A 24,472-nucleotide genomic window follows, 5' to 3' on the forward strand; every position below is an offset into this window, starting at 1 on the left:
ACCAATACTTAAACAAAAAAAAAAAAAAAAAAAAAAAAAAAAAAAGGAAAGAAAAGAAAAAAGAAAAAAAAGAAAAACAAAAGAAAAAGAAAAAAAAAAAAAAGGATGCTCAGAAAGGTAATTAAATTCCCCATAGAGCTATGACTCTTGTACAACCTGTTTCCTCCAGGATCTTATAGCAGACTTTACTCCACATCATTGACAGATCTCAAATACAGATGCACGAAATTTATGGTTTTCCACTATATACCAAAATACGATATATACATCTCTCGCTGCAGAAAAGACACCCTGACACCTATTCTTTATACAAAGGCAAATATTTTCTTCCTCGATATCAAGTAACCACAAACTAAAATAAATGGAATAAACGTTTAATCACACAGAGAAAATAATTTTTGAGGAACGTTGTATTCTCTTACAATATAGACTTCTTGGTGACCACTGTCCCCAGAGGAATGACCATCCGTCTTTAAGAACAGAACCTTTTTATACAGTTTATACAGCACATGTCACAAGTCATTTTAGAAACAAAAAAAAAAAAGCATCATTAGCCTAAATTTAAAAACAAAAATGAAGAAAGAGAGGGAGAGAGGAACTGAGTACTTTAATGCTGTTTCTATTCAGGCTTGGTACAACACAAAGATGTAAACATTTTAAATAAATAATAAAATAAATGTCAATTTCTTCTCCCCCTCCCCTTCCCATGCCCCGCTCAAATTGACCCAGCCTTTCCTGAACACATCAGCACTGGCCAATTAAAATCCTCTGTTAATGTATGGCCCAAACACTAGAAGCATGAGATGTCAGATTAGTAGTGGGATGACTGAGTTTTCTTTTTAAAAGCTGCAGGAGGCACACTTGGAAATGTAGGCACACACGCACGTGTGCACGTGCACACACACACACACACACACACACACACCCAACCTGTCAATAAATAGTGAGATGCTGGCTTTTAAGATAAATGCCAAGAAGACTCAACAAGCAGAAAGTAGCAAGACCCCTTTACTTAAGTTTTTAAAGGAAGTTACACACATCACGTATCCTATTGGTCCACAAATTCTAGAAGGACTCAGGTTACCCCTCCAACCATCTGAGGAGTCCAAAGGAGCACATGACAAGGGAGAGGGAAAAGAAGTTTGGAGGTGGGAGGGTACTGTGGGGGATGGGTCTTTGAGAACAAACCTCCGACTGAGGGCAACCTTGCCTGAGATCTTTGAAGACGGACCTTCTCACCTCTAAGTGTTTTTGTTTATCTGTTACTTGGGGGCCTTTAACAGGGGATACCCTCGCCCCTTAGTCTCATCCTAAAGAGGGTATATTTATAAAAGTGCCTAATACAGTGCCTGGCACATAGTAGGTGCTTATTCTTTTCCTTCTTCGAGGGGCTGTGTGATATCTGATCAGGAAAGGAGATCAACCTGAAAGGTAAACATGAGATTGCAGGAACATTTGTTGGTCCATCAAAGGGAGAAAAGTTCCATTGCCTATGGCGTCGAGCCCTCCCTTAGACTCAGAGCCCAGTGGGAGCAGAGAAGAGACTCTTGTCCCCAAAGCCTGAGGAAAGGAAGCCATAGCCTCTGATGGCTCCTGGCCGAGATGCTTGTGTGACTGGCCAGTGGGCGCACCTGCCTTTCTCACAGGCAGAACAATGATGTCTTTCTGCAAACTTCCCCACGAAAGCTCTGCGTGCAGCTGGCCCCGGCTATTTCCTAAGCTTCACCTGGGATCTCCTCTCTTTCCTGTGTCAGCAGCTGTGTCCCTCCACTCAGCCAGGAAGAGGACGGATCCCAGAGAGGCCAGCCAGGTGGCCACGAGGACCGTGTGTTTCACACTAGCCTGTCGAGGCGCGCCTGCCCTATGCCGTCCCAGAGCTGCCTGCAGCCCAACTGGAGTCCACACCAGCTGCCTCGCGGCTGGGGACACAGGGGAGGCCCAGCAGTTCCCAGCTTAAGCACCGAGGCGCCCCCACTGCAGCTGCAGCTTTAGTCGGAGCCACGGGAGGAGAAAGCAGGCCTGGAGTCCGGTGATTCTGGAACAATGGTGTGTGTGCAGGAACTTCAAGAACAAGCCAGAAGAAGCCTCAGCTAACTGAGGATATGCTCATGAGTTAGGTGTGAATGGTCAGCCTTCCCCCAAATAACCTCTGGCTTTGGGGAAGCCAACCCACCTCCAAGAACAAAGCCAGGGGGTCCTGAATGGGAACGCAGCTTAGAGGCCTCTAAAGCCCTGTGAGGCGGTGGTTTTTCCCTCCTGCTGGTCCCAAAGCCAACACAGCTTGAAATCTGTACTAAGGCCAAACGCTATCCCAGGAATGTCCAGCCTGGCCCCAAGTCACAGATTACGGCCTGCCTCGGGATCAGTGCTGTGCAAAGGGGGGCACAAAGGGACTTTCAGAAATAAAACACCAAAAAGCAGCTTCATTTAGGAAATATATATAATATATATATATATTATATATATATATATGCAAAAAGAAGCAAATAGCTCCCAATTGGCCACAAATACCACTTGAGATGATTAAGCCCTTCAAAGCAGAGCGCACCCCAGTTTTCTTTGCCCACCTCCTGCGTTTCCTGGCTGACTGCTATTTCTTTCGTTAATCCAAAGCCAGAAACTCAATTGCCCAATCTAATGCCCCGCCCAGAACCTCTGGGAAATCGGGAGGGCAGCATCATAGCCAAGGAATGTGGGAAATAACATTTTTAAGGTTTTTTGGGGGAAAAAAAATCCTTTTTCTTTTAAACTCCACTCTCTGCATGGCTTATCCTTCCCCACATCACTTAAAGTCAGAGCGGGCTGCATGTTTTAAGCATTTGGCGGCTCCATTCTGCGTGTTCCATTTTAGTGCACAGAGGAGGGTCAGGGGCATTAAGTAAGGACCCGCCCTCGAGGCCTGGGTGTGTGAAAGGAACAAGTGAGCTAATGTGTCACAGCTCTCTCTCTCTCTCTCTCTTTCTCTCCCGAGACTAACTTTGAAATTTAACCCCCACTGGGTTTGATTTAAATAATATCTATATAATTTTAAATTATCATACAATGATCTCTAGAGCTGAATCACAACAGTGGGGTCTCCCCCAAAGCACTAGCCCAGCAGAGGCCAATTCTAGAAGATCAGCCAGCGCTTTGCCTTAGGGAGAAAAAGGCTCAGAGGGGTGGGAGGCAGGGCCCTCGCTCAGCTGTGCTCTTGCAAGAGGCCAGGAGGACCCCCGCCCCCACGCCCCGCCCCCTGCAGTGGGAAGCAATACATCTCATCTCTGATTTCAGCAGCCCCCAGGAAGGGCATGAAAGCCCCAAGCCTTAGCAACAGCTCTGGGCCAGAGGTTCACAGCTGGCTGGCTGGACCTGAGGAGCACACTGGGAGGACACGGTGTGGAAGGGAGAAAGCACCCCATCAGGTAGCAGATGATGACCACAGAGGGCAGAAAAGGCCTGGCATCTCACTGAGAGGCGAATCCCACTCTGCCTCCCCTCCTTCCTCCCCTACCTTTCCCTTCACAGCAAAGGTGCCTTCAAGGCTTGGGGAGGTGCCCCCCCCTCCCTGCCCCGGGCAGTAATCTGGGGAGGGCCCAGGCCCACGCTCATTAAATTTCTGTGGGTGGCGTCACCCTGAGAGCCAGACCGGGGATGGCAGAGCCAATAGAGACTTGGGAGTGCTGTGCGGTTCCTAGGGAGGGACACCTCCCTGGTCTAGTAGAAGGGTCCAGGGGCAGGATGGCGAGGCAGTAATTACAGGAGACGTCCTGCTCAAGACACCAGGTCAAGGGAAGCTGGCTGCGACACACCTGTGTGGCTTGTTGGCACTATTCCTGGCCTGGTAATTAGGCATTTGGCAAACCCAACCTGTGCCCCGTCTGTCTCACTCACACCCTGTCTTCTGGCCAAGCCGCTCCTCCAAAAGTTGTCTCCAAGGATGGGCAGGAAGGGTCCTCCAGGCCTCCCAGTGATGGCAGCATCTCCTTGAGAGCTCAGGGAGCCCTGCTGGTGGTTCTGGAGATGGTGGTGGACCGGGGAGTGTCAAGGGAGGGAAGGTTCTGTATTGCACATTGACTGTCCCCTTCTGGACAAGTCGGCCCCAGCAGAAGAGTCAGTCACCTGCTGCCCCATCTCCAGAAATGAAGAGCTTTAATATTCAGACCACCCCGATGAAATGTCATGGCAACTTTGATAAAAACCAAGAGGAAGTAAAATCAACACTGGGGAGAGGAAGGGGCGAATAGAGGGGAGGTGAAACCAAAAGGCACTGAGCATGCTTGGTGGGGCAGGGAAGGACACCATCACTCCAGAGACAGATTGTTACAAAGGGACAGGAACGGTCCACACCAGCTTCAGGCTCTTCAGAAGCCAGAGAGATGCCTGAGTCCACTGAACCAAGTTCTCCAAGGCTTTTCAAGACACAGGATTCACTTTGCAAGATGAACGAGGGAGGAGGTCCCGTGAGTTCTAAGAGATCACCAAAAGTCCTCAACACCTCACCGCCAAATCCCACCTGGGTGTCCCCAGAGCCGGGAAGCTCTCTTCTCTGGTAGGGTCCCCCTCTTGCCCTCACGGCCCTGGAGTGCTTGAAGGTGCTGGTCCCTGGGAAGGAGGCAGTGACGAGGACCCCCTGGGAGCTGGGTTACAGAGCCAGCAGAGTGGGGGAGTTCAAGGAGTCTGATGACTGGTCCCCACTGCTACTGCTTCTGCGGTGTGCCTTGGAGCAGGACTCGGAGGGTGACGCAGGCGACTCCTGCTCCAGGACGCTGGGGTAGGTGAAGACGAGGTTCGAGGTGCCCGGAGTGATGGCAGGCGTGGAGGTCACCACGATGGGGGTGTGCAGGGGCTCCTCCCCGTAGAAGCCCCCAGCAATGCTGATGGGCTTGATGACAGAGCGCTGGCCCTTGTCCAGCCCGGCCGATGAGGATGAGGGGCTGTCCTCTTCCAGGGGCTCCTGCTTCACCACGACGGCACCCACTCCGCCGCCTCCACCGCGCAGGGGCTGGAGCCCAGAGGCTGGGGGGGATCGGCGCTCCTCGGGGCTGATCTTGCACACGGGCCCGTGGGCCACTAACATGAACTCCAGCTTTTCCTTCTCCTTCTGCAGCTCAGCGATCTCCTTCTGCAGGCCTGACTTCTCCTCCTCCAGCTCCTCTGTCTCCTGCAGGGGGAAGAGAGGTGTGTGAGGGATAGGAGCCTGCCAGGGAGACCTGCTTGGGGTGGGGGTGGGGTTGGCTTCCAATCCAGGCGAGAAAAGGAAAACCAGAGCTGTCCCCAGAGGACCAACTGTGAAAGCAGCCCGCTCACACCCCTGGCCACGGACCCCACTGGCTCTGAGTCACCTGGTGGCTCAAGATTCCTTTTATGTCCAAGGCTCCTGAGAAAGGAGGAAAGTAGGCTTGGAGGAAGGCTGAAATGACACCACGACCGAGGGCTTACTTTGTGCCAGGCACTGCACAGGAGATTTCTAAAGCAGGCATCATCAATCACCTCACTTTGCAGATGAGGAAACTGAGATTCAGAGAGGTCTTGTCATTTGCCCAGTGTCACAGAGCAAGCAGGTTACAGGGTAGCCCAGACTTGACCCTGATGTATCTACTCCAGAGTCCATATGCTACCAGGCTCTACTGCCCCCCTGCCAGGACTGCAGTTTCCCAGGAGGGGGGAACAGTGAGGTCTGGAGGGGAAGGGAGAGCAGCATGCAGTTCCCTGCGCTGCAACCCGCCCCCCGCCCCAATCCTTCTCATACCCCTTCACCCCTGTCCAGCCTGCCTGTGGATGCATAAACACTAAACTCTACGCTGCACACACAAGCTTTGGACAGTGCCAGCCTGGCAGGAAGTTCTCCATTAGTCCCCGCTAAATCGTCACCGCCCCACTTCCCTTTTTTACTCTAATTTCTGAAGCACGTGCTTTGGGACTCACAGAACCCTGGGAGAATATTCCGTTCAGTCCCTGTGCTTTAACAGATGAGGAACCTGACAGCCTGAGCAGGCGAGGAGGGTGGCGGGGTCCCGTGGCGAGGAGCTCGGCCCCCTCCCTTTGGTACAAAGCCAGAGAAGCAGCAAAGCACACGGAAGGAGCAGGTATGAAAGGTGAAAAGGCGTGTGTCACGGCCTCCTCCCCACTTTTCCCCTAACACCGATTCCCGTTCAAGAATGAGATGATGTGGGCCAGAGCTTCACTGAGCAGAGTACAGCATATTCCACAGTGAAAAAAAGTTTCCATCTGTCTCAAGGGTCTGACGAACGTCATGAGCTTATGAGAGGTTTCCTGTGGAGGATGTGGCTCAGGGGCCTGGGTGGCTGGGGTGGGTGGGGCGGCGGGGGAGTAGGGTGTGAGGCTTCTGGGGGAGGGAGGGAGGGGAGGAAAGCAGGCGGCCCGGAGGAGGAGGGGCTATTCCGGGGCTAGTGGTAGGGAGCACCCTGGGTAGACTCAAGAGGACCTGGCCCCTTAGAAGGTTAGTGGTAGGGAGGACTCTCCTGGGGGAGTCTACCCAGGGAGTACTGATCACTAAGGGATCTCTTCACCTAGTGACGGAGAGCTCCCGGTCTCCCTCCCGATGCTCACACACACCTCCACGGGACATCGCTACAGGCTACATGGAATTCACACAGTACACATTCAACCCCCAAGAGCTCTCACTCTTGGACAAAGGGGACCTGAAGCAGGTGGGTGGTACCCGGGAGCATTCGAGAACGTCATGGGATGTGTAAGGTAATTTGTGATTTCCAGAGCCTGTCCCTGGCTGGTCATTGTTAAGGACTGCCAACAGTCTCCCTCTAACATTCTGCTCAGGAGAGTTAGTCCTGACTTTGGGCTTCCTCCACATGCCATTCAGCCCATCTCGCAGGGCTAGGCTCTGGAGGGAGTTACGTGGTCAGGTCAGGCTTTTGAGAGGGAAGGGCAGGGCCACAGCCCCCAGGTGTGGGCAATTAGGCAGCAGGGGAGAGTGACTCACAGGGCAGAATGAGGTACCAAGGTGACAGCTTCAGGCTCATAGCAGAGATTAGGAATCCTCCTGCCCACGAAGGATACGAGAAAACCCCAAGACAGTACGACTCAGCTGGCACATGACCATCTCCATGAGACCCAGAGAGCTTCGAGACCCCCTCAGACTGCAGTCTCCCCCTGTCCACACCAGCTAGCTTGGATCATTCCTGCTGGTGGTAGGCATGGGGGCGGCTGGAAGGCTGGGAAGTAGCCCCAGAGGGGGCAGGTCTGGGCCTGCGAGGGCTCTCAGGGCCTAGCAATACCAACACTCTGTGCCATCCCTCACCCAGGGGCCCCAGCAGGTCTGAGAGCAGGAGACGCACAGGTGTTAGGTCCCTGCAGGCTGTTGAACTCCCTCTCTGGGCCCAGGCTGGTGCCAAAGGCCAGCACTCTCCCCCAATCTCTACTCTAATCAGGGCAATGCTAAACCTACGTGCTCAAAGGAAGGAATGTTTCTGTCTGCACTGACTCATCTACACAGGCCACTGGTGGGCGAGGAGAGGGTGGGAGGCCAGGAGGCCTGGGGCCCTAGCACGTGCCCACCCAGAAGAGCCCCCGGCCCCTGCGGAGCTCCTTACCGCCTGCAGCTTCTCCGTCAGCTCCCGGCGTCGGTTTCTGCACTTGGCTGCAGCCAGCTTGTTCCTCTCCCTTCGGATTCGACGTTTCTCCTCCTCTTCCGGGGACAGCTAGAGGCCAAGGTCAAGGATCATGATTAGGTTTGGGTAAATGGTTCCCCAGCTTTGTTTCCTAACTACATTTTAAGAAACTCTTCTGGGATGGGTATGGGGGGAAGGGAGAGAGGCGAGAGGAGTGTGGTTGGGCTCAGCAATTCTAGAATATGCGCTCCCTGCTGTGGCCACCGGGGAGGGTACTTAGAGCTGAGCCCGCCCTGGAAAGTGACAGTCCCAGGTTTGAGAAGGAGAACAGGGCAGCAACGTGTAAAGGACTCAACAGCCCAGAGAAGATGGTAGCATTTATCATGTCAGCCCTGATCCAGTGCTAAGGCCAGAGAGGAGAAGCCGGGGTTGCTCCTCCCAGAGTCCCTTCATACCAGCCAGGCCTGGCCCCACCCACTTACACAGCTTCTCCCAAACCCTGGCCAATTACTCCTCCCCACCACTCTGCCTACTCTGCAAGCCTCATTATCCCCATTTGGTTAAGTAGCTCGGCCCAGAGTAAGAACCACTGGGGGTGGGGGGGGGGGGGGGATGGGGGATGTTCTATTGCCAGAAGGTGGGCCATGGATATCACCCGGCTTCCAATTCCTCTACCAGCCCCAGCGTGCCAGTGGCTCACAGTTCAACCTGGAGGGCTCACTAGTGTGCCTGGCACAACGCTAGGCTGGACAGGACAGGCAAAAAGGAGAAGGGACCCCCCCAGGCACATTAAATCCTGCTGCCCACCACCCGCATTCATTCAACAAATGAGAACCTTCCATGTGCCGGGTGTGGTTTGAGAGGTTGGAGATTTATCAGAAAATGAAATGAACAAAAATCCCTCTGCAGAGCGTTTCATCTAGCTTCTTGCAAGGAGGCTGGTTGGGGGCCTGTGACTCATGCCCCCTGGGCAAGAACTCTGCTCCACTACATAGGGCTGAGGCTCTGTTTACATATAGCCCTTCCTGTGACCCCAGTGCCCCTCAGTGCAGGCAGAGGTGACAGGAGGAGATGGCTGTGGGCCAAGGCAGAAAGTAATTCCGAAAGAAAGACCATTCTGCGCAGTTCTCAGACACTGATAGCACACCTACTACGTGCCAAGCTTAGTACTGAAGGCTTAGAAGATTCTTAGAGGAGTAAGATCTGGGTCCTACCCTAAGGGACAACATGGGAAAAAAGCCGAAGCCACTTTTGGAGGGGTGAGAGAAACTGTCCCCACTGAGAGAGGGAGGGAGTCACGGACCTGACTGGGCTCAGGTCAGAGTCCCCAGGGCTCCCCACAACCCTGCAGGTCTGCTGCTGTGATATCCTGAACAGCAAAGCAGGACACAGCATCGGAGAGGACAATCCCATCTCTGTCTACACTGAGGTAACCCTATGGGCCCAATCAAGGTGCCAGAGCCCCACATCAAATTCTCCAAACGCTGGCATGAAAACGTGCCTGTCAACTCCTTGGACATAAGTCCCTCTGAGGCATCAGGCCACCTGAGCACAGAGAGGCTCGTCACACCTTCTCAACTTTCAAATCCACCGCCCACCCTCCAGCAGTCAAGGTGTGTGGCTCAGGGGGGAGGCAGGAAGCCTGGCACGCTAGGGAGACCTACCAGCCTCCTGGCACCTCAGATCTCCCAGGGCTTCGGCTGAGCCCCGCCTCGTCCTGCATCTGCCCCGGGGACCTCCTTCACACCCGGGATATCCTCCTCATGTTCCTTCACCTCCTCCACGACCTCACCTCACGCGATTAAGAACCAGACCCAGCTCCCCTCCCGCATCAGCTCCACCCTCATTGTGCCTCTGCCCCCTGCAGTGGTCTCCAGGTGGGGCACAGAGAGCACAGGGTCTGCCTGGGAGTCCCCAGGCCCCTTCCAAAGACTTGGTCTCAGGGTCCCATACCTCGTCCCGCCTCCACCTCCGTCCTCAAGCCCTGTCTTCAGCCCCGACCTCTGAAATCCTCTGCCTCCCCTAGAGAGCCAAAGGCTCCACATTCTCTCTTCTGAGAGGTCTAAGGCAGACTGGAAGCAAAACACAGATATGGGGGCGCCCGGATGGCTCAGTCGGTTAAGCATCCGACTCTTGGTTTCAGCTCAGGTCATGATCTCCCAGTTGGTGAGTTGGAGCCCCGCGTCGGGCTCTGTGCTGTTGGTGCAGAGCCTGCTTGGGATTCTCCCTCTCACCCTCTCTCGGGCCCTCCCCCACTCACGCTGTCTCTCTAAATAAATAAACTTAAAAAAAAAAAAAACACAAAACCCTGATATGACATTTCTGTGTTGCCGTGGACAAATCACCAAACCTTCTAAGCCTCAGATTTCCCATTTAGAAAATGGAATTATTGGGACCTGCCCTGCCTTCCAAAAAGTTTCTGTGGTGATCAGATGAAGACTCTGTGTGAGGGGCGCCTGGGTGGCTCAGTCAGTTAAGGGTCGGACTTCGACTCAGGTCACATGGTTCGTGGGTTTGAGCCCTGTGTTGGGCTCTGTGCTGACAGCTCAGAGCGTGGAGCCTGTCTTTGGATTCTGTGTCTCCCTCTCTCTCTGTCCCTTCCCTACTCGAGCTCTGTCTCTCTCTCTCTCTCTCTCTCTCTCTCTCAAATAAAAACAAAAAAGAATTAAAAACAAACAAAAAGACTCAGTGTGAGGGCCCTCTCTAACCTAGAAAGTGCTAGAAAGAAGATGGAATTCCGAGGTTCCTCTCTGAAGCTTTTTCTGAGCCCTGGAAGAATCCAGATGAACCGGAGATCCACAGTGCACAAACCTGGCACCTTGGCCCTGTGTGGGGCCTGGCTGCCCAGCTGAGGTCATGAGGCTACTTGGCTGCGGCTCTGAATACTTGCTGCTTCTAAACTTGTCTCAACCTGAGCCCAGCAGAGTTACCGAGGGCCTGCTGGCCCCGCAGCAGCCCTGCGTTCAGGATTCACCACGCAAAGGGCTACTGGGCTCCCCCTGAGGCCCAGATAAGGCCTTCATCCCTCGCTGACGAGGGGCAGAAAAGATGAAGACCTTGTTGTGGTACATTTCAGCCTCCCTCCCCCTTTGGCTGCTTCCGGACCGCTTTTGGCCTCCTGATTAGCCCAGAAGTCTCTCCGCTATCTGTAAGGTATGGGGCAACTTGGGGGAGCTGTCAGCATAGGAAGTGTTCAGGGGTGGTGACTTCAACGCGGTTAAAGCTTGAGTGTGTCAGCACCACCAAGTTCCCACCCACAAGCCACACACCCTCTGCTCCCGGCCTCCTCGGGTCACCGCCACTGGCCTAAGAGGCAGCCTCTGGGCAGGCTTGGAGCAGGGCAGTGAGGCACCATGTTGGCTCTGGGTCACAGGCTCCTCCCCCTGGGGGAAGTCAGGAAGGAGGAAATCAGCTTCGGAGAAAAGACCCTAGGGCTAGGAACCCAAAGAGCCACGGTTCTAGGATGCTACTCCCCAGGCTTCCTCCAAGCTGCCAGATGATTGTCTGAATTCCTAACTGATGTGGGACAAAATGCTCCTGGCTCTCTCCCTCCCTCCCCGAAAAGGAAGGAAATCCTCCAGACAGATTGTCCTAAAGGCATGCCTAGGGTAGTGCGGTGGGAAAACCACAGGGCTGAAGGTCAAAGGAGGTAGATTCCAGTCCTGGCTCTGCCACTAACTAACTCTCTTCAGTGAGAGAAGACAGGGCCCTTCTCCTCTCTGGACTTCTGTTTCCTCATCTGTAAAATGGGGACAGAGGGGAAACTGGAAAAGCTGGTCTCCAAAGTCCCTTCCAGATAGAAGCTTCTAAACTTAGTGTGGGTGAGGCCCAGAAAAGAAGGAAGAGTGCTCAGCACATCTTGCTTTGTGTCCTGCTAGTTCAGGAATCCCTCGCAAGACCAGTTCTTACTTCGGGGTCACTTACACAAGCGGGGGATCCAACTCATCGGTGACTAGAAAGCTTGACACCTTGGGCTCCTGAAGGAAGCATATTTCATAAAGGACATTATGATCACTGCTACTGCAATATCTACAATTACGGAAAGCAACGGTGAGGGGGATATTGGCCATCTGCCCCCACAGCAACGGAGAGCTGCATCTATTACAGTGTCTATTACTCTCCATGTCGCCCTGCGCTGACTCCTACCATTTAGCAGAACAAACCAGCATGTAGTGGACGCAAGGCCCCGCTTTGTCCTCAGGGGAACAGAGAGCCTATGAATGCTTCCAGTGTCTCAGAGGAGCGACCTTTGTAATTCTAAGTACCCTGGGGACTGCTGGAACTGGATCCATGATTATCCACGGGGCACCATGCTTGAAGGTCCTTGTATTGGAACACTGTGGACCTGGGGTCTCAGAGTGGAGGTGACAGTGGTGGAAATGGATAGGATTGATCCTCCAGGCTAATATTTCATTTGAAAAAGGGATTTCACCGCTAAAGTATTTTCCCTTCCCTGGATCCATGGTGGCACGGTATTGCTAAGAGAGCCCTGCACAGGGAATCCAGGGAATGGGTTCCTGTCCAGACTTCCCTATTCTCTTGCCAAATGGCCCCAGGCACGTTTGTCTAAGGCTTCGGTTGTGTCATCTGTGAAGGGGGACCGATGGGGCTCTTGGAAGGCTCACTCCCTATTTTTATGCATGATTCTGACCTCTCTTTGGAGAATCGGGGGGCCCATCACTACCCTGGTTCACTATTGACATGGACGACATGCCTTTTCGGTATGGGTAGATGGTGTGTAGAGAGCACGGCCCGACACTTTCTGGTGTCCCTCCCTGCCAGGCTGACTCCTTCTCAAAGCTGAACCCTTTGAGAATAAAAAAAGCTGATGCCTGACTTCCTCCCGTCACACGCAGTCAGCTAAAGCAGCTGAGCAAACTCCAAAGACCCCAGCGTCCCTGCGCTTCTGGGACGGGTATTCCAGGCACCCGAAATGGGCTCCTGCTGCAAGCCGGAGGCCCCGGACACCGAGGAGGGAATGGTGAGTACTGTGGGCCTGGAGGGCGACCCTGCAGGTCGGCTGAGTGTTTCACCTGCCACAGACCCTAGGGGACGATCAAGGGCTAATCCAAAAAAAGCTCCCGGCCAGAGTTTCGTTGGCTGCTTGTCCTGTGGCTTCGCTGCCAAGGATCAGGGAAGGACACCACTGTAGGCAGGTCCTAACAGTCCTTCCCATTTGCTGATACCTTACCACATACAATGTGTTTTCACAATTGTGATCTCATTTGCATGGCAACAAGTCCTGGCTGGCAGGTACCATGATCCCCATTTTGCAACTGAAGAAACAGAGACTCGGAGATTCTAAGGGACATGAGCAAGATGACAGAGCCGGGCCTGACTCCCCGGCCCCCAGCTCTGCTTCCAATGGTGAGGGTCGTGTGCCCCCGGTCCCCAGCTCCGTCTCCTCCCCAGTGCTCGCTCCCAGACCGCTCCCCCAGCTCCCCACCGTTCCACAGAAAAACACTGTGCGTTTTGAGGCCCTGAAAGCCACTGACGAGCCTCCTTTACACTGATCTGAGCCGTACCTGCTCATCTCTCCTCCTGCGGCCCACGGTGGTGCCAATGGTCTTGATCACGCCAGGTCTCGGGAGCGCCATGTGCCCAGGGACGGAGGCCAGGCCCGGCAGGGGGCTGTAGGGGTGCGAGCGGGGGTACGGGTTGGACATGGAGGTGATCACTGTGGGCTGTACCATCCACTGCAGGTCCTGGCTGGTGGTGATGGCGTTGATGGTGGGGATGAAGGCGCTGCCTGAGCCAGGCATATCTACCCGGAACTTCTGAAATGAGGAAAGAACAGTATTGAGCCAACAGGTGCATAATGGAACAGGACAAGCAGAGCCAGGAGGCGAAGCAGAGTCAGTGCTGGGCGGGGGGGGGGAGGGGGTGGGGGGGGGGGCCAAGTCGGAACACTGGGTGGGCTTCCCTGGACACCCAACAACCCAAGAATCAGTGGGATCTTAACTACTCCTGAGGCCCCACGTCAGATCCGCTCCCCGGAGGTCCTGGCAACTCGCTCCCCAGGTGGCTCGTAAGGGTGTGGTCATACCCCAAATGACTTCGAGGACAGATGCGGCCCCTAGCCACTCAACACTCAGCAGGCTAGCTCTGCCTGCACCTGCAGGAGCGCAGGCCTCCTACCCGGCCTCACGAGCCTCTGGGTCACCTCCAATTAGTCCCCGGGGTACTGGGGCTCGGGACCCTTTGAGGACATTGGCGCACCCACGGGTTGGGTGGGTGGGGGGGCAACAAAGATCACCAGGAAACTTATTGTGCCTGCTTTTGTTACTTTCTGAATAGGTTCAGGATGGGGCTGTGACCCCATCAGGGTGAGACCAGGTCCAGGAAAAGGTGTCCTCCAACCAATGAGACTGAAAAGTGGTAGCATCTGTGGCCAGACCTTCCTTCTCCTCGCCCTTAACCGCCATCTTGCTTGGGGCAGACACACTGCGTCTCTCCCTACCTACCTACATATCTATCTGTGTTCATGTTTGTGTCTGTGGGAAACTCTCGTGCTGCTAGCTCAGCGTTTTCTCCCTGTCTCTTAATTCATGCCCAGACCAAGTTGCAGAACTCTCTGGAACGTGCTGCAGGAAGCATCCTATTTAGAATATAAGATGATGACAGAGTACAAACACTAAAATGGGTCAAGCTCCTCTTTCTTCAGAGCGACTACTAGAAAGTGAGGGGAGAAAGGAAGGGCCTCCCTGCCCCCGCAGCCCACGGCTTCCAGCTCCTCAGGGGAAATCTCCCCTAATGAAGCCGTCATCCTCGGGTGACCCCCATCTCCACACAAAGGAGTTCTGCAGCTCCTTCCTTCCCTAATCTGGTGGGTGACGAGATGAAAGCAATAAGAGCACCTGCTGAGCACTTACTAAACGACAGGCACCATGGGAGTGTTTGACCTAAATTATCTCCTTCATTCTCCCTCTGAGGTAAGAACGACCATTATCTCCACTTTAGAGGCAGAAATTTAGGCTTAGAGAGACTGAGTAACTTATCCAAGGCCACATGGCTCGTACGCAGGGGGGTCAGGATTCAAAGAGGCTCTCAAACACGGTGCTACGCAAGCTTCCGTAGTGTTGCTTTTTTCTTCCTTGAAATCCAGACCCAAGTGCCGTAGCCACCCCTGCTGCCCTCAGGGTGTCAGCTCATCCCTGTCGACCGCCCCTCTCACCCAGGAGGCCCCACAGGTCCGATCCCAGATGAAATCATGCTATCGCTGGCACAGGTGCTATAGCTTCCCTTCCTATCTTGGCCTGGTCAGACCAACCAGGAGTACAAGTATTAGCAGCAATGGCGGCTGCCACCACCGTTGCCTTTGTCCCCGGTGATGACACCTGGGTTCCTGTCATGCAAGTAAGTGGAGCTTAGAGCACCTCACTGTAACTGGGGGAGCTGGGGACCCCTCCTTGCTCACTCCCCTGCCAGCTGCCTGACCCCAGTCTGGGTGGTGGCACGTCTCTGCCTCCCTTCCCAGACTGCCCTGGGGCCCCGGGGCAAGGGCGTTTTGTGAAGAAAGCATGACCCAGCACGATGGATTCTGGGATTGGGCGAGGAGAGCCCCAGTGGGATGAATCCTGAGACTCGGTGAAGTTACCAGTGGATTCTGGGATACTATGAGAAGAGCTGTCCAGTACAATGGATTTTGAGTCACCTTGGAAGGCAAAGATGATTCGGCTTTTTATCAGGAGCTGCCTGAGCTGGGTGTGCGTGTATGTGTGCGTGTGTGAAGGAAGGAAGGATGCAGTGAACAAGGAAGACTCCAAGTAGGAAATGATCTTCAAGGAGAAGAAAATGGACAACTCAGCTGGGCCTCTGAGGAGGCAGAGGATTGAGAACGCGTGCGCGTGGCTGAGCGTGCGCAGAGGCACGCAAGGCCCAGACAGCTACGCTTCTCTTGGGCTGCTGGAGGGGAGCTGGGGGGGAGAGAGGAAGGTGGTGGCAGGAAACCCTCCACCTGGAGCCAGGAGGCCCGGGCGGACACCTTCGCGAAATCACTGAGGACTTAGTTCTCCTGTCTGTGAAGAAGAATCTGAACACCAAACTCGCAAATCACTGTCACGATTAAACAAGTAGCTCCTTAGAATCGCTGGCTATAAAAGGCACTCCGGTGGTTCTCCACCGAGGCTGCGCGTTAGAACATTCTGAGGAGCTTTCTAAAAACACCAATGCCGGAGCCAGCCTCGCCATTAGGGTTCTAAAATAACACGTCCGGGATGGGGTTCTGATAAGGTGTTTTTTTTTAAATGCCTGGGGAGATTCTAACGTGCAGCCAGGGTGGAGAACCGCCGCTCTGAACCAATGGAAGGCGGCATCGTCATCACCAGCAGCCCCGCCGCCGCGGTCACGCATCACCACGGTGCCGGTGCACTCTGCTTGGGGCGGCTCCGGGAAAGACGGCCAGCTTCCCACTCCTGGGAGGCACCCGGCATTTTTATTCCATGTCTCTCTTCAGGTCAGGTTCTGGGTCTGAAGGGCACCTGAGGCATCCAGCATGATGGTTCGATGGGACCCTCCACCTCTGTGAGGGAACTGTCAGCTTCTCCCTCCGGACGGCATCCAAGAAATCCACTCCTCATTCCAACAGCCAAACAAACAAAAAGCTCCCCTCTCAGCCATGGGAAGCAAGCAAAAACCCTAAAGCACAGCTTGGAGACTAAGACTCCTTGGGAGTAAGTGGACGACTCTCAGCCCCTCTGGGGGCTCTCGGTCCCCTCGCTCTGGTTCTACAGAATGTGCTCCCCGGCCAACAGCCAGATTGCTTGCAGCAATGGCTTGGTCTAGACAAAACAAGACAGCCATAAAAACAAGGCACTAGGTAATGACTGCCTCGAAATGCATGTACAACTTGTTTCAGAGGGAGGTAAAGCCATCTGGATAACACACTGGCCCTAGGAAAACAATGTCCCATCCCCACAGGGGACTGGGGCTGTGATAAAGAAGGCTTTTGTCTCCTAGAGGAGCCTCTCTGAGACACTCACACAAGTTTAAATGGGTTCTGGCCGATGTGACTTGTCTCAGCTCCAAAGGTATTACTCAGAAAGCTACACCCGAGTAGGAGAGATGAGGTGAGGCTAGGGGGTCCGTGGTCCCAGAAGTCAGCCTGACAGTCTTCTCTGCCAGCAGACCCGACCATCAGTCAAACATCATGTTGGGGATAAGTCATGGTGCTCTCTGGAAGGGTTAATACTGAGCAGAAACCAACACGGGGTTTCCCAGCTGTGAGCACTGGAACACCACGAGCCTTGCTGCAGCACCGAGCGTGTGCTGGGAGGGGTGGGGGATACAGCAGGGAACCCAGGACGTCACTTGAGTCCCCGGGGGGGCTCTCCAGCCCCCTTGGGAGCTCCTCCTCCAGGGACGGGATCAAAGATGCTGGACGGCTGTGTGGCATTCCGGCCTGGCAAAGCCTCCAGATGCTTTATTTGACTGTGTCATCCTGTTGACTTCTGGGTGGGCAAGAATGCCTATAAAAGGACAAACTGGCCCCCACCGACCTCCTAGAGCAGAGTCTGACGAACATTTGCTGTAAAAGGCCAGATAGTAAATATTTTAGGCTTTGTGGGTCATGCGGTCTCTGTCGCAACTACTCAACTCTGCCATTATAGCGTGGAAGCAGTCACAGACGATATGTAAACAAATAGGTGCGCCCATGTTCCATTAAACCTTATTTACAAAGACACGTGGGTCATAGTTTGGCGCCCCCTGTTCTAGAGGCCCATTCCCTCTCCAAATGCTCAGCGGGGGGCAGCGGGGGGGGAATAAAGAGAGGGAACAAAAAAAGCCAAACACAATTAGAACTGTTCCTTTAACCCAGGGAGTCTCACTCAGACCCTGAAGCTGAAGTTCGAGCCCTTACAAGATTTGTTGTGTGTCTCTGGCGTCATAAAGACCCTTCTTTATCCCGAAGCACCTATATTTAAGGATGCCACGGGGCTGTTTAGTCCCGCTCCCACAGCCTGTTTAAGCAAGACAGCTCAGAACACAGCGCCCTACGGCCACCAAGCTTCGCCGGGTCAGAGGGGTCCCTGCAGCCTAGCGCTTTCTGATTTGGGAAAATGACCTTCCTGAATTTTACAGCTAGGCCTTGGATTCAGAAATGAGGGTCAAGAGCAGTCTAGGATCTAGGAAGCACAAGGGTCTAGGAAGCAGGGTTTGGATTCCCATTTTCCCGAAGACACGGATGGGGTTGAGCTTATCTCAGAAACTCCTGAGCTGGGCACAAGTGGCATTTGAGATGGAAGTCAGGGGCGGTGTTGTCGGCCAGGTATTCCACCATCACATTGATTCTCAACTGGGCCCCCAACCACTCAAGCCACGAAGCCCATGAATACCTGTGACTTGTCTCAGCAGACAGACAGGTAGGACTGTGCATACCTGGAAATGGACTGGGTTCTTTCTCTTAAGAACCACCCTCCCCCTTTTTCTTTTCTTTACATCCCCAGCATGGGAAAAGAAAAATTCCAAAATCTCCAGAGACTGGCTCAGGGGAAGAGGACAGAGTGAGGGCAAATGTTACCTCATACACCCCAGAGCACGACTGAGGTCCAGCTGGACCCAAATGCTCTCTATTTTTATTAAACGTGTCATTTTCTCCAAAGCCTTCTATATGGAATTCAATCAATCTTCACAGATTCTGCATTTGGTATCACTTTGACCTTTCCTCTCTGAAGAAAGCCATTTGTGTCACGATGGAAATGGCTGCTAATAACTCATGATTTCCCCACATTTTACATGAACACTCTCTCAGGTGATTTGCCTCCCGTCAGCTTCCTCTCTTTCCCAGGCTCGCTCAAAGGAACCACACTCTCCCCTTCCTCCTCTGAACAGCCAGGGTGAAGCAAACAAGGGAGAGAAGAAAAACAAGGGACAGGAGAAAGCGACTGATGCCGAGTTACCTGTCAGCGTCCCCCAGTTTCTTTCCTCCCAGGGCCCTTCTGGCCAGAACCCCCCACTCCAAAGCACCGGGTGAGGGTGGGAAGGGTAATGCCCACTATTCCATGTACCCCTTCTGCACTCAGTGGAAGGGCATGGCATCTGATATTCCCTTTAACTCCAGCAGGGTGAGTATGGCCAAGTCACTGCCAGTGAGATGGTGCTGGGCAAGAGAATGCAGATCTTCTCTTTTTGGCCCAGTGAGTTGAAGAGGGATAGAGTTACCAAGTGGGGTTTGGAACAGATCTATTTGCCTCAATCAAAGCAGCTGCCGTCATGTTGAAATGCTGTGGCCATCAAAAGATACCACGTGCAACATGGATGAGACATGTCCACAAAGTAATGATGCTATTTTTTTTCTTTCTTTCAACAAATAGACCACAAAGTTAGCTTCCTGAGTTCTCAAAAACCAACACCTTATTCCTGTTTAACAGAGGGGAAGAAAATCTAAAGTGACAGATGGCCGAAGTGCCTACTTTGGTGTGCCCTCTCTCGGTGCCTGCTCTCACAGGAAGACTCTTGAGATCAAGATCGAGACAACTCTGGGTCATACTGTGCTTTGGACCCAGCTGGATCACCCAGCCTTCTATGTCAGACTTGATTCCTTATATGTCACATCTTTTGCCAACTTCCAAATATCAAGCTCACCCTCAAAGGACAAAGATTTGTTAGCAGGGAGGGTTTTCAAAAGGATTTGCTGAAGGCAATTCCAAAAGAGGGGCATTGTAAAACGTGAGTCTAAGAGCCATGGCACTCAAAGAAGTATTTAGTCTCCTCGGTGAATAATTATAAAGGGGACCACAGGGATTTGGATGTGTACTTCTGGTGTGTTTGCATCAAGATAGAAACGAAAAAAAGAAAATGAGGCCCTTAACTTTACACTCACTTTGAATAATAAGGCAGGCAGAAATAAAGTAATGGCAATGCACTCAGGGGCCTGGACAGAGAAATTCAGCTACCCCCTCAGACAATACATGACTGCTATTTCACCCCGTTCGCTTTGATGAAAAACTGACGCTGACTTCCACCATCAAGAATCAGTAGAACAGACAAATTCCTGGGATAACATTTCGTTTGATCCTAATCTACAACATCTACAAGATCAAAGACAAAGGGGGGGGCACCAAACCCTTCATATATACACCTCCCACCTTCCAGCCAATTCTGAAGACCACCTCCCCCCCCAAAATTCCCAGTGTCCTGATACAAACACAGCAAGAAAGCACGCCTTGGGAATTTGAAGACATTGTTCCTGGTTACCCAAAAGATCAGACAAACATCAAGACAGGGAAAGAAAAAAAAGCACTCCTTTTTCAACCAGGTTTTATTTAGAACAAAACAAAATTTCTTAAGAAAACTGCATGTCAAAGTCAGGCAGTTCCTAGTTAACCGCTTTTAAATATATGGCATTTATTTGTCCTGAATTAAAAAGAAAAAAATCCTAAGAATTCCGAAAACTCACCAAGTTAACACTGTCTGGGGCTGGAAAAATACATTCCCCAGACAGTTCTTCTAAGAATGTCCCGTAGGGGGCAGTAGAGAGGTGTGATTGGGACTGACTTGGGAATCACAGTCATTTCTGGTAAAAGTTCTTTGATGTGAGGAATGTCCCAGCCTGGTACAGTTGGCAAAAGTTCACTCCGGGGAATTTTGTGTGTGTGCATGTGTGCGTGTATGTGTGTCTGTCTGTCTCTTGGGAAAGGGCGGTTGCCAAAGAAGAGAGCAAGTCTGGTATTCCTTGATTCCAAAGAGGAACTGTCCCTCTTGGTTTATTTTCACGTTATCTGAGGAACAGACAAATGGCAGCCTTGGAAAAGTCCTAGATCTTGTTTTTGTTTTGTTTTGTTTTTTTCATTAAAAGGGGGCCCAGCTGATGAAAACAAGTTATGAAATGACCTATGTTTGTGTAACTGGCTGATTGCGTAATGCTCAGGTCCTGAAACCGTAATAGTCGAGCAGCCAGGCAGGGCATATATCTGGGAGGTGTTTTCCTAGGAAAGTTAGGGGAGAGAGAAAACAACAACAATAAAAAGAAAAGGCCAGGAGGGGGAGGCGTGTGCAACTATTATTGACAAAACAAAATCACCAATGTTTTGAGATTAAAACTATAACTGGAACAGGAAATATTTCTCATGCTTCGAGTTCCTGCCATATACACGAAGAGTGGTTTTAACAAAGCATTATCTGCCCCCCACCCCTCTGAAGTCCCTGGAACTCATGGCCATGTGTTAAAATCAAGCTTTATGAAGCCAGAGATAAGGTTCTGGGTTGAAAAGACAGCAACAAACTTATCAGGAGTATTAGACCCCACAAACAGAGCAGGAAAAAGTAATATTCACTTGCCCAAAGGAAAACCAGAGAACGCTCTTCTACTGAGTGGTCCACTGAGATACCACAAAGGAGGAAGACCCCACTAAATGCCAGGAAAGCCTCCCCATAAAGGAAGCTGAGGGAAAATAAAGTGATTACAAGTTGTATCTGGTATGTAATAAAGTTACCTTGAGCCCGTAGGGTCATAGCACAGACTTGTGAAGTAACAAAAGCCTCTCAAGTCAGTCCTGAGGACCACAGAACAGCTTTGCTCCAAGTTGGAGAGATGATGGAAAAACCTCCCCCCTCCACAAGACCCCTCTCTCCCCCCCTCCCCCCAGAGGCGGACAGGCTGAAAGACTTGTCCAAAGTGGCATTACCTTGCCAATCCCTCTGGTTTGAAAGGCACTTCACTCAAGCTGCTGGGCCAAACAGGCAGGCGTATATGCGAGAACCCATGCACTAGTTATTACTAATTGCAAAATTCTCATGTGTTACAGCATGCTAGGAATTAGCCAACAGCTGCTTTTTGCTTCAGTAATGAGGCCCCATTACACCCTGCCGGACCGAGTTCTCTTCCTTCTTCCTCGCACTGGTTTCCTGTCTGATTTTCTTCCAAAACAGGGAATTGCCTCTGCTCACATCCTGGGCTCAAAGCCCTAGTGACACAGATTATTCAATCGGGGCACTGATGTCCGGTCTGACTTCCCATTCAGGGCCCAGGGTCTGAGCAAAGCCAGGCGGTGAGATTGTAATATTGCAACGATGACTGCCACAAAAACAGCAGCAAAAGGAACAGACAAGATATCAAAAGACCTCTTTGGGATTCCGGGAGGAGGAGAGGGATGTTTTGGCGTTTGTTGAATTAAAGAGTGAGGGAATGGGCATATAGGACTCCAAACCGTGGCTTAATGCTATTTGGATTCAATAAAAACCACCACTGGGAAGGGAAAGCAAACAAACTCACTTTTAGGACAAGATTGAAAACTCATCGCCTGGTGCTCATTATTAAAGGTGCACTGAATGTGCCCTCAATGCACAGACTAGGTCCTCTTCAGCCGGTGCTTAGGGAGACACCAGGGGAGATAGAGGAAAGACACAGAAAAGCCATTTGGGGGACTCACCAAGTATTGGGAATCACTTTGGAACAAGGTATCCCTCTTCAGATCCTAAAGAGAGCCATGTTTCCATTTTATTTTCTGGCAGGGTCCACCCCTCCCAGGAGCCAACCCCAGCCCCTCCTGGCTGGCTGGCTTCTGGAGGCCAAGGCCACTGCCTTACCGGACCAATTCTTGGCTGCAGCCAACTTGGCTAGAGACTCCGCAGATCCTGAGGGAGATGGGCTTCAGGTAGTAGTGGCCTTATTTGTTAAGCCAGCTCCCTCTGAAGCCTGGGGGCGGGCTGAGGTGGGGGCAGTGGCTGCTGCCCAGGGCAGGCACCCCACTGGCACCCCCACCCCAGCAGCACCTTTCTGGTATTTATAGACACAGATCGCAGGCACAATCCTTCCAGTGCAAACCAGTCCGGCTGCTTTAGAAACAAGTTGTTTTTCCGCTTCCAGAACCACCCAAGAGCCTAAGCAAGGCCTCTTCTTCCCCCACCCCCACTTTTCTCTGCAGGCTTCCTTGCCCCAGGTACCCTCCCAGACCCTCAAGGCGCCCCTTCTGGTGGCAGTACAAGCTCCTTCTCTGACCCGAACAGAAGATGGATGGGCACGGGGGCACAAAGGCGCAGGCCCGGAGCCTATCAAGGCTGACCTCCTCCTTCCTGACCTTCGCACCTATTCCCAGGGCGACAACCCTCGCTCTCACTCTGGATTACTTGAAGGAGCCCAACCATGTTTCCGAATCCCCAACCTCTTTCAGAAATTAAGACTGATGGGGAGCAGGGGCAGAGAGGGAGAGGGCTTTCCCACAGGAAGAGTCCTTGGATGTCGGGAGGGGCCAGTGAGTGCAAAGATTTTTTTTTTTTTTTTTTTTTTTACCCACCACGGAGAAGTGAAGGGGGAGAGGGGAACGATTTCTGGGAGAGGAGTTAACAGGCTCCCGGGAAGGAAGGCTGCAATTCCAGGAGCTCGTCTGGATAAGGTGTAGCGTGAGGGAAAAGGTTGGCCGGCTCTTCAAGCCCACTCCCCGCTCCAGTTTTGTTGGTTGGTTGGTTGGTTGGTTTTTTAAGTGATGGGGGAGAACGGTGGGCGGACAACACGAAAATCCAGAACCTACAACGGTGACCCCGTAGGAATTTTCTCGCCAAGACAAAAATGGGAAAAGAAAGCAAAAGAGGCAGTGGCGGAGAGAGGAGGGCGGGGGTCCACCCGCGCCGCCAGGTGCACCCAGGGCCCGCACCTACCTGCTGGCCGCCGCCGCTGGTGTAGGACTCGGCGTGCGCAGGTGAGCCGCTGCTGCCCCGGGACGAGGTGTCAAAGTTCCCGGGATAATCCTGGTACATGATCCGCGGTGGGGGCCCGAGAGGAAACAGGGTGTTTTTCTTCCCCCGCCCTCGCCGCGGCCGCGCACCGGCTGCTGCGCGCTCGCTCCCTGCCGGCCGCGCCTCGGGCTCTAATCTTCGCTCCCGGGCTTCTCCCCGACGGTGGCGGGCGCGGACGGGGGGCGGCGACAGCCGGGGACGGTGCCTCCCGAGCGCCTCGCGCCGCACTTCTTTCCTGCTCTGCGAGCGCCGCGGGACCGGCGGGCCACCCAGTCCCTCCCTCTAAAAGTCCGCGCGTCCCTCTGTCCCTCCCCTGCGCGCGCCCTCCCGCTCCCGCGCGCAGCCGGAGCCCGGCCGGGACGGCTGGCCGGATCAAAAACTGGAAATTAAAAAAGAGCAGGAGCCCGGCGGGTCACGCCTGCCAGGTCCGGGGGCCCCCGATTTCAGACAGGGCGAAAGAGGCGAAAAGAAGAGACTGCCGGCTGGGAGAAACTTCTATTTCCTCCTTTTAGAAAAGGAGCTGAGAATAAACTTCCTGTGGTCGACTCGCCGCCGGAGTTTCGGAGCGGCTCGGACACTTGCCGGGAGAAAGCAGCCTGCGCCCGGGGGGGGGAGGGGGGGGGGGCCCGCGGGGCTCCAGCTGAGCCGGCGCTGAGAGGGACGCGGCCCCGCTGCCCGTGCCGCCGCTCCGGCGCCCGACTGCACCCCTTCCCCGGCGCCCGCTCCCCGACGGGCCGCCTCGCCCGGCCGCGCCTCTCTCCCTCTCTCCCGGGCCCGCCGAGCGCCGCTCACTTGCTCTTCGCTTCGCTCGGAGCCCCTGCGCTCTGCCCGAGATGAGTCACTACAATGGCACGAGTTCAACTCCACTCTTTATTCTCCAGCCCCTGTACCATGTGGATTCACTCACGTCAACCCCAGACTCCACCTTGCGGGGAGGAGCGCACGGGGAGGCGGGGGGAGGGGGAGGGGGAGGAGGAGGAGGAGGAGGAGGAGGAGGAGGAGGAGGAGGAAGAGGCGCGGGAGGAGGCGGGCACAGCGCTCCCCTCGGTGCCCAGGCTCCCGGCGGCGCTGACGCCAGCCGCACTCCCCGCGCGGGGAAGAAAGGCGGTGGCTGGGCAGGAGCGGACTGCGGGCGCTGCTTGGGGGCGCCGAGGCGGCCCTGGCCCTGGCCTTTCTCTACCCCCGCGCACCCCCGAGCCCAGCGCCCTTGGTCTGTTCCATTGGCGCACGTT

At 53.5% G+C, this 24,472-nt stretch overlaps 1 protein-coding gene and 1 long non-coding RNA gene across 3 annotated transcripts; one reads left to right on the top strand and one right to left on the bottom strand.

The window, feature by feature from the left end:
• Positions 1–358: 358 nt before the first annotated feature.
• Positions 359–24,107, bottom strand: FOSL2 (FOS like 2, AP-1 transcription factor subunit). Of its 2 annotated transcripts, none has more exons than XM_042933364.1 (4): positions 23,163–24,107; positions 13,094–13,345; positions 7,551–7,658; positions 359–5,140 (listed from the first exon to the last, which is right to left on the bottom strand). In XM_042933364.1, the coding sequence occupies exons 1-4, from the start codon at positions 23,259–23,261 to the stop codon at positions 4,622–4,624; spliced, it is 978 nt and encodes a 325-aa protein (XP_042789298.1). In that variant the 5' UTR covers positions 23,262–24,107; the 3' UTR covers positions 359–4,621. The 2 variants fall into 2 exon arrangements, with proteins under 2 accessions (XP_042789298.1, XP_042789299.1); XM_042933365.1 differs by lacking the exon at positions 23,163–24,107 and adding an exon at positions 21,194–23,156.
• Positions 13,279–14,533, top strand: LOC122216479. Its single transcript, XR_006200924.1, has 2 exons — positions 13,279–13,423; positions 13,866–14,533. It is a non-coding gene; the product is annotated as an uncharacterized LOC122216479 (long non-coding RNA).
• Positions 24,108–24,472: the final 365 nt, after the last annotated feature.

Source organism: Panthera leo, chromosome A3, assembly GCF_018350215.1.
Source record: "Panthera leo isolate Ple1 chromosome A3, P.leo_Ple1_pat1.1, whole genome shotgun sequence".
NCBI lineage: Eukaryota > Metazoa > Chordata > Mammalia > Carnivora > Felidae > Panthera > Panthera leo.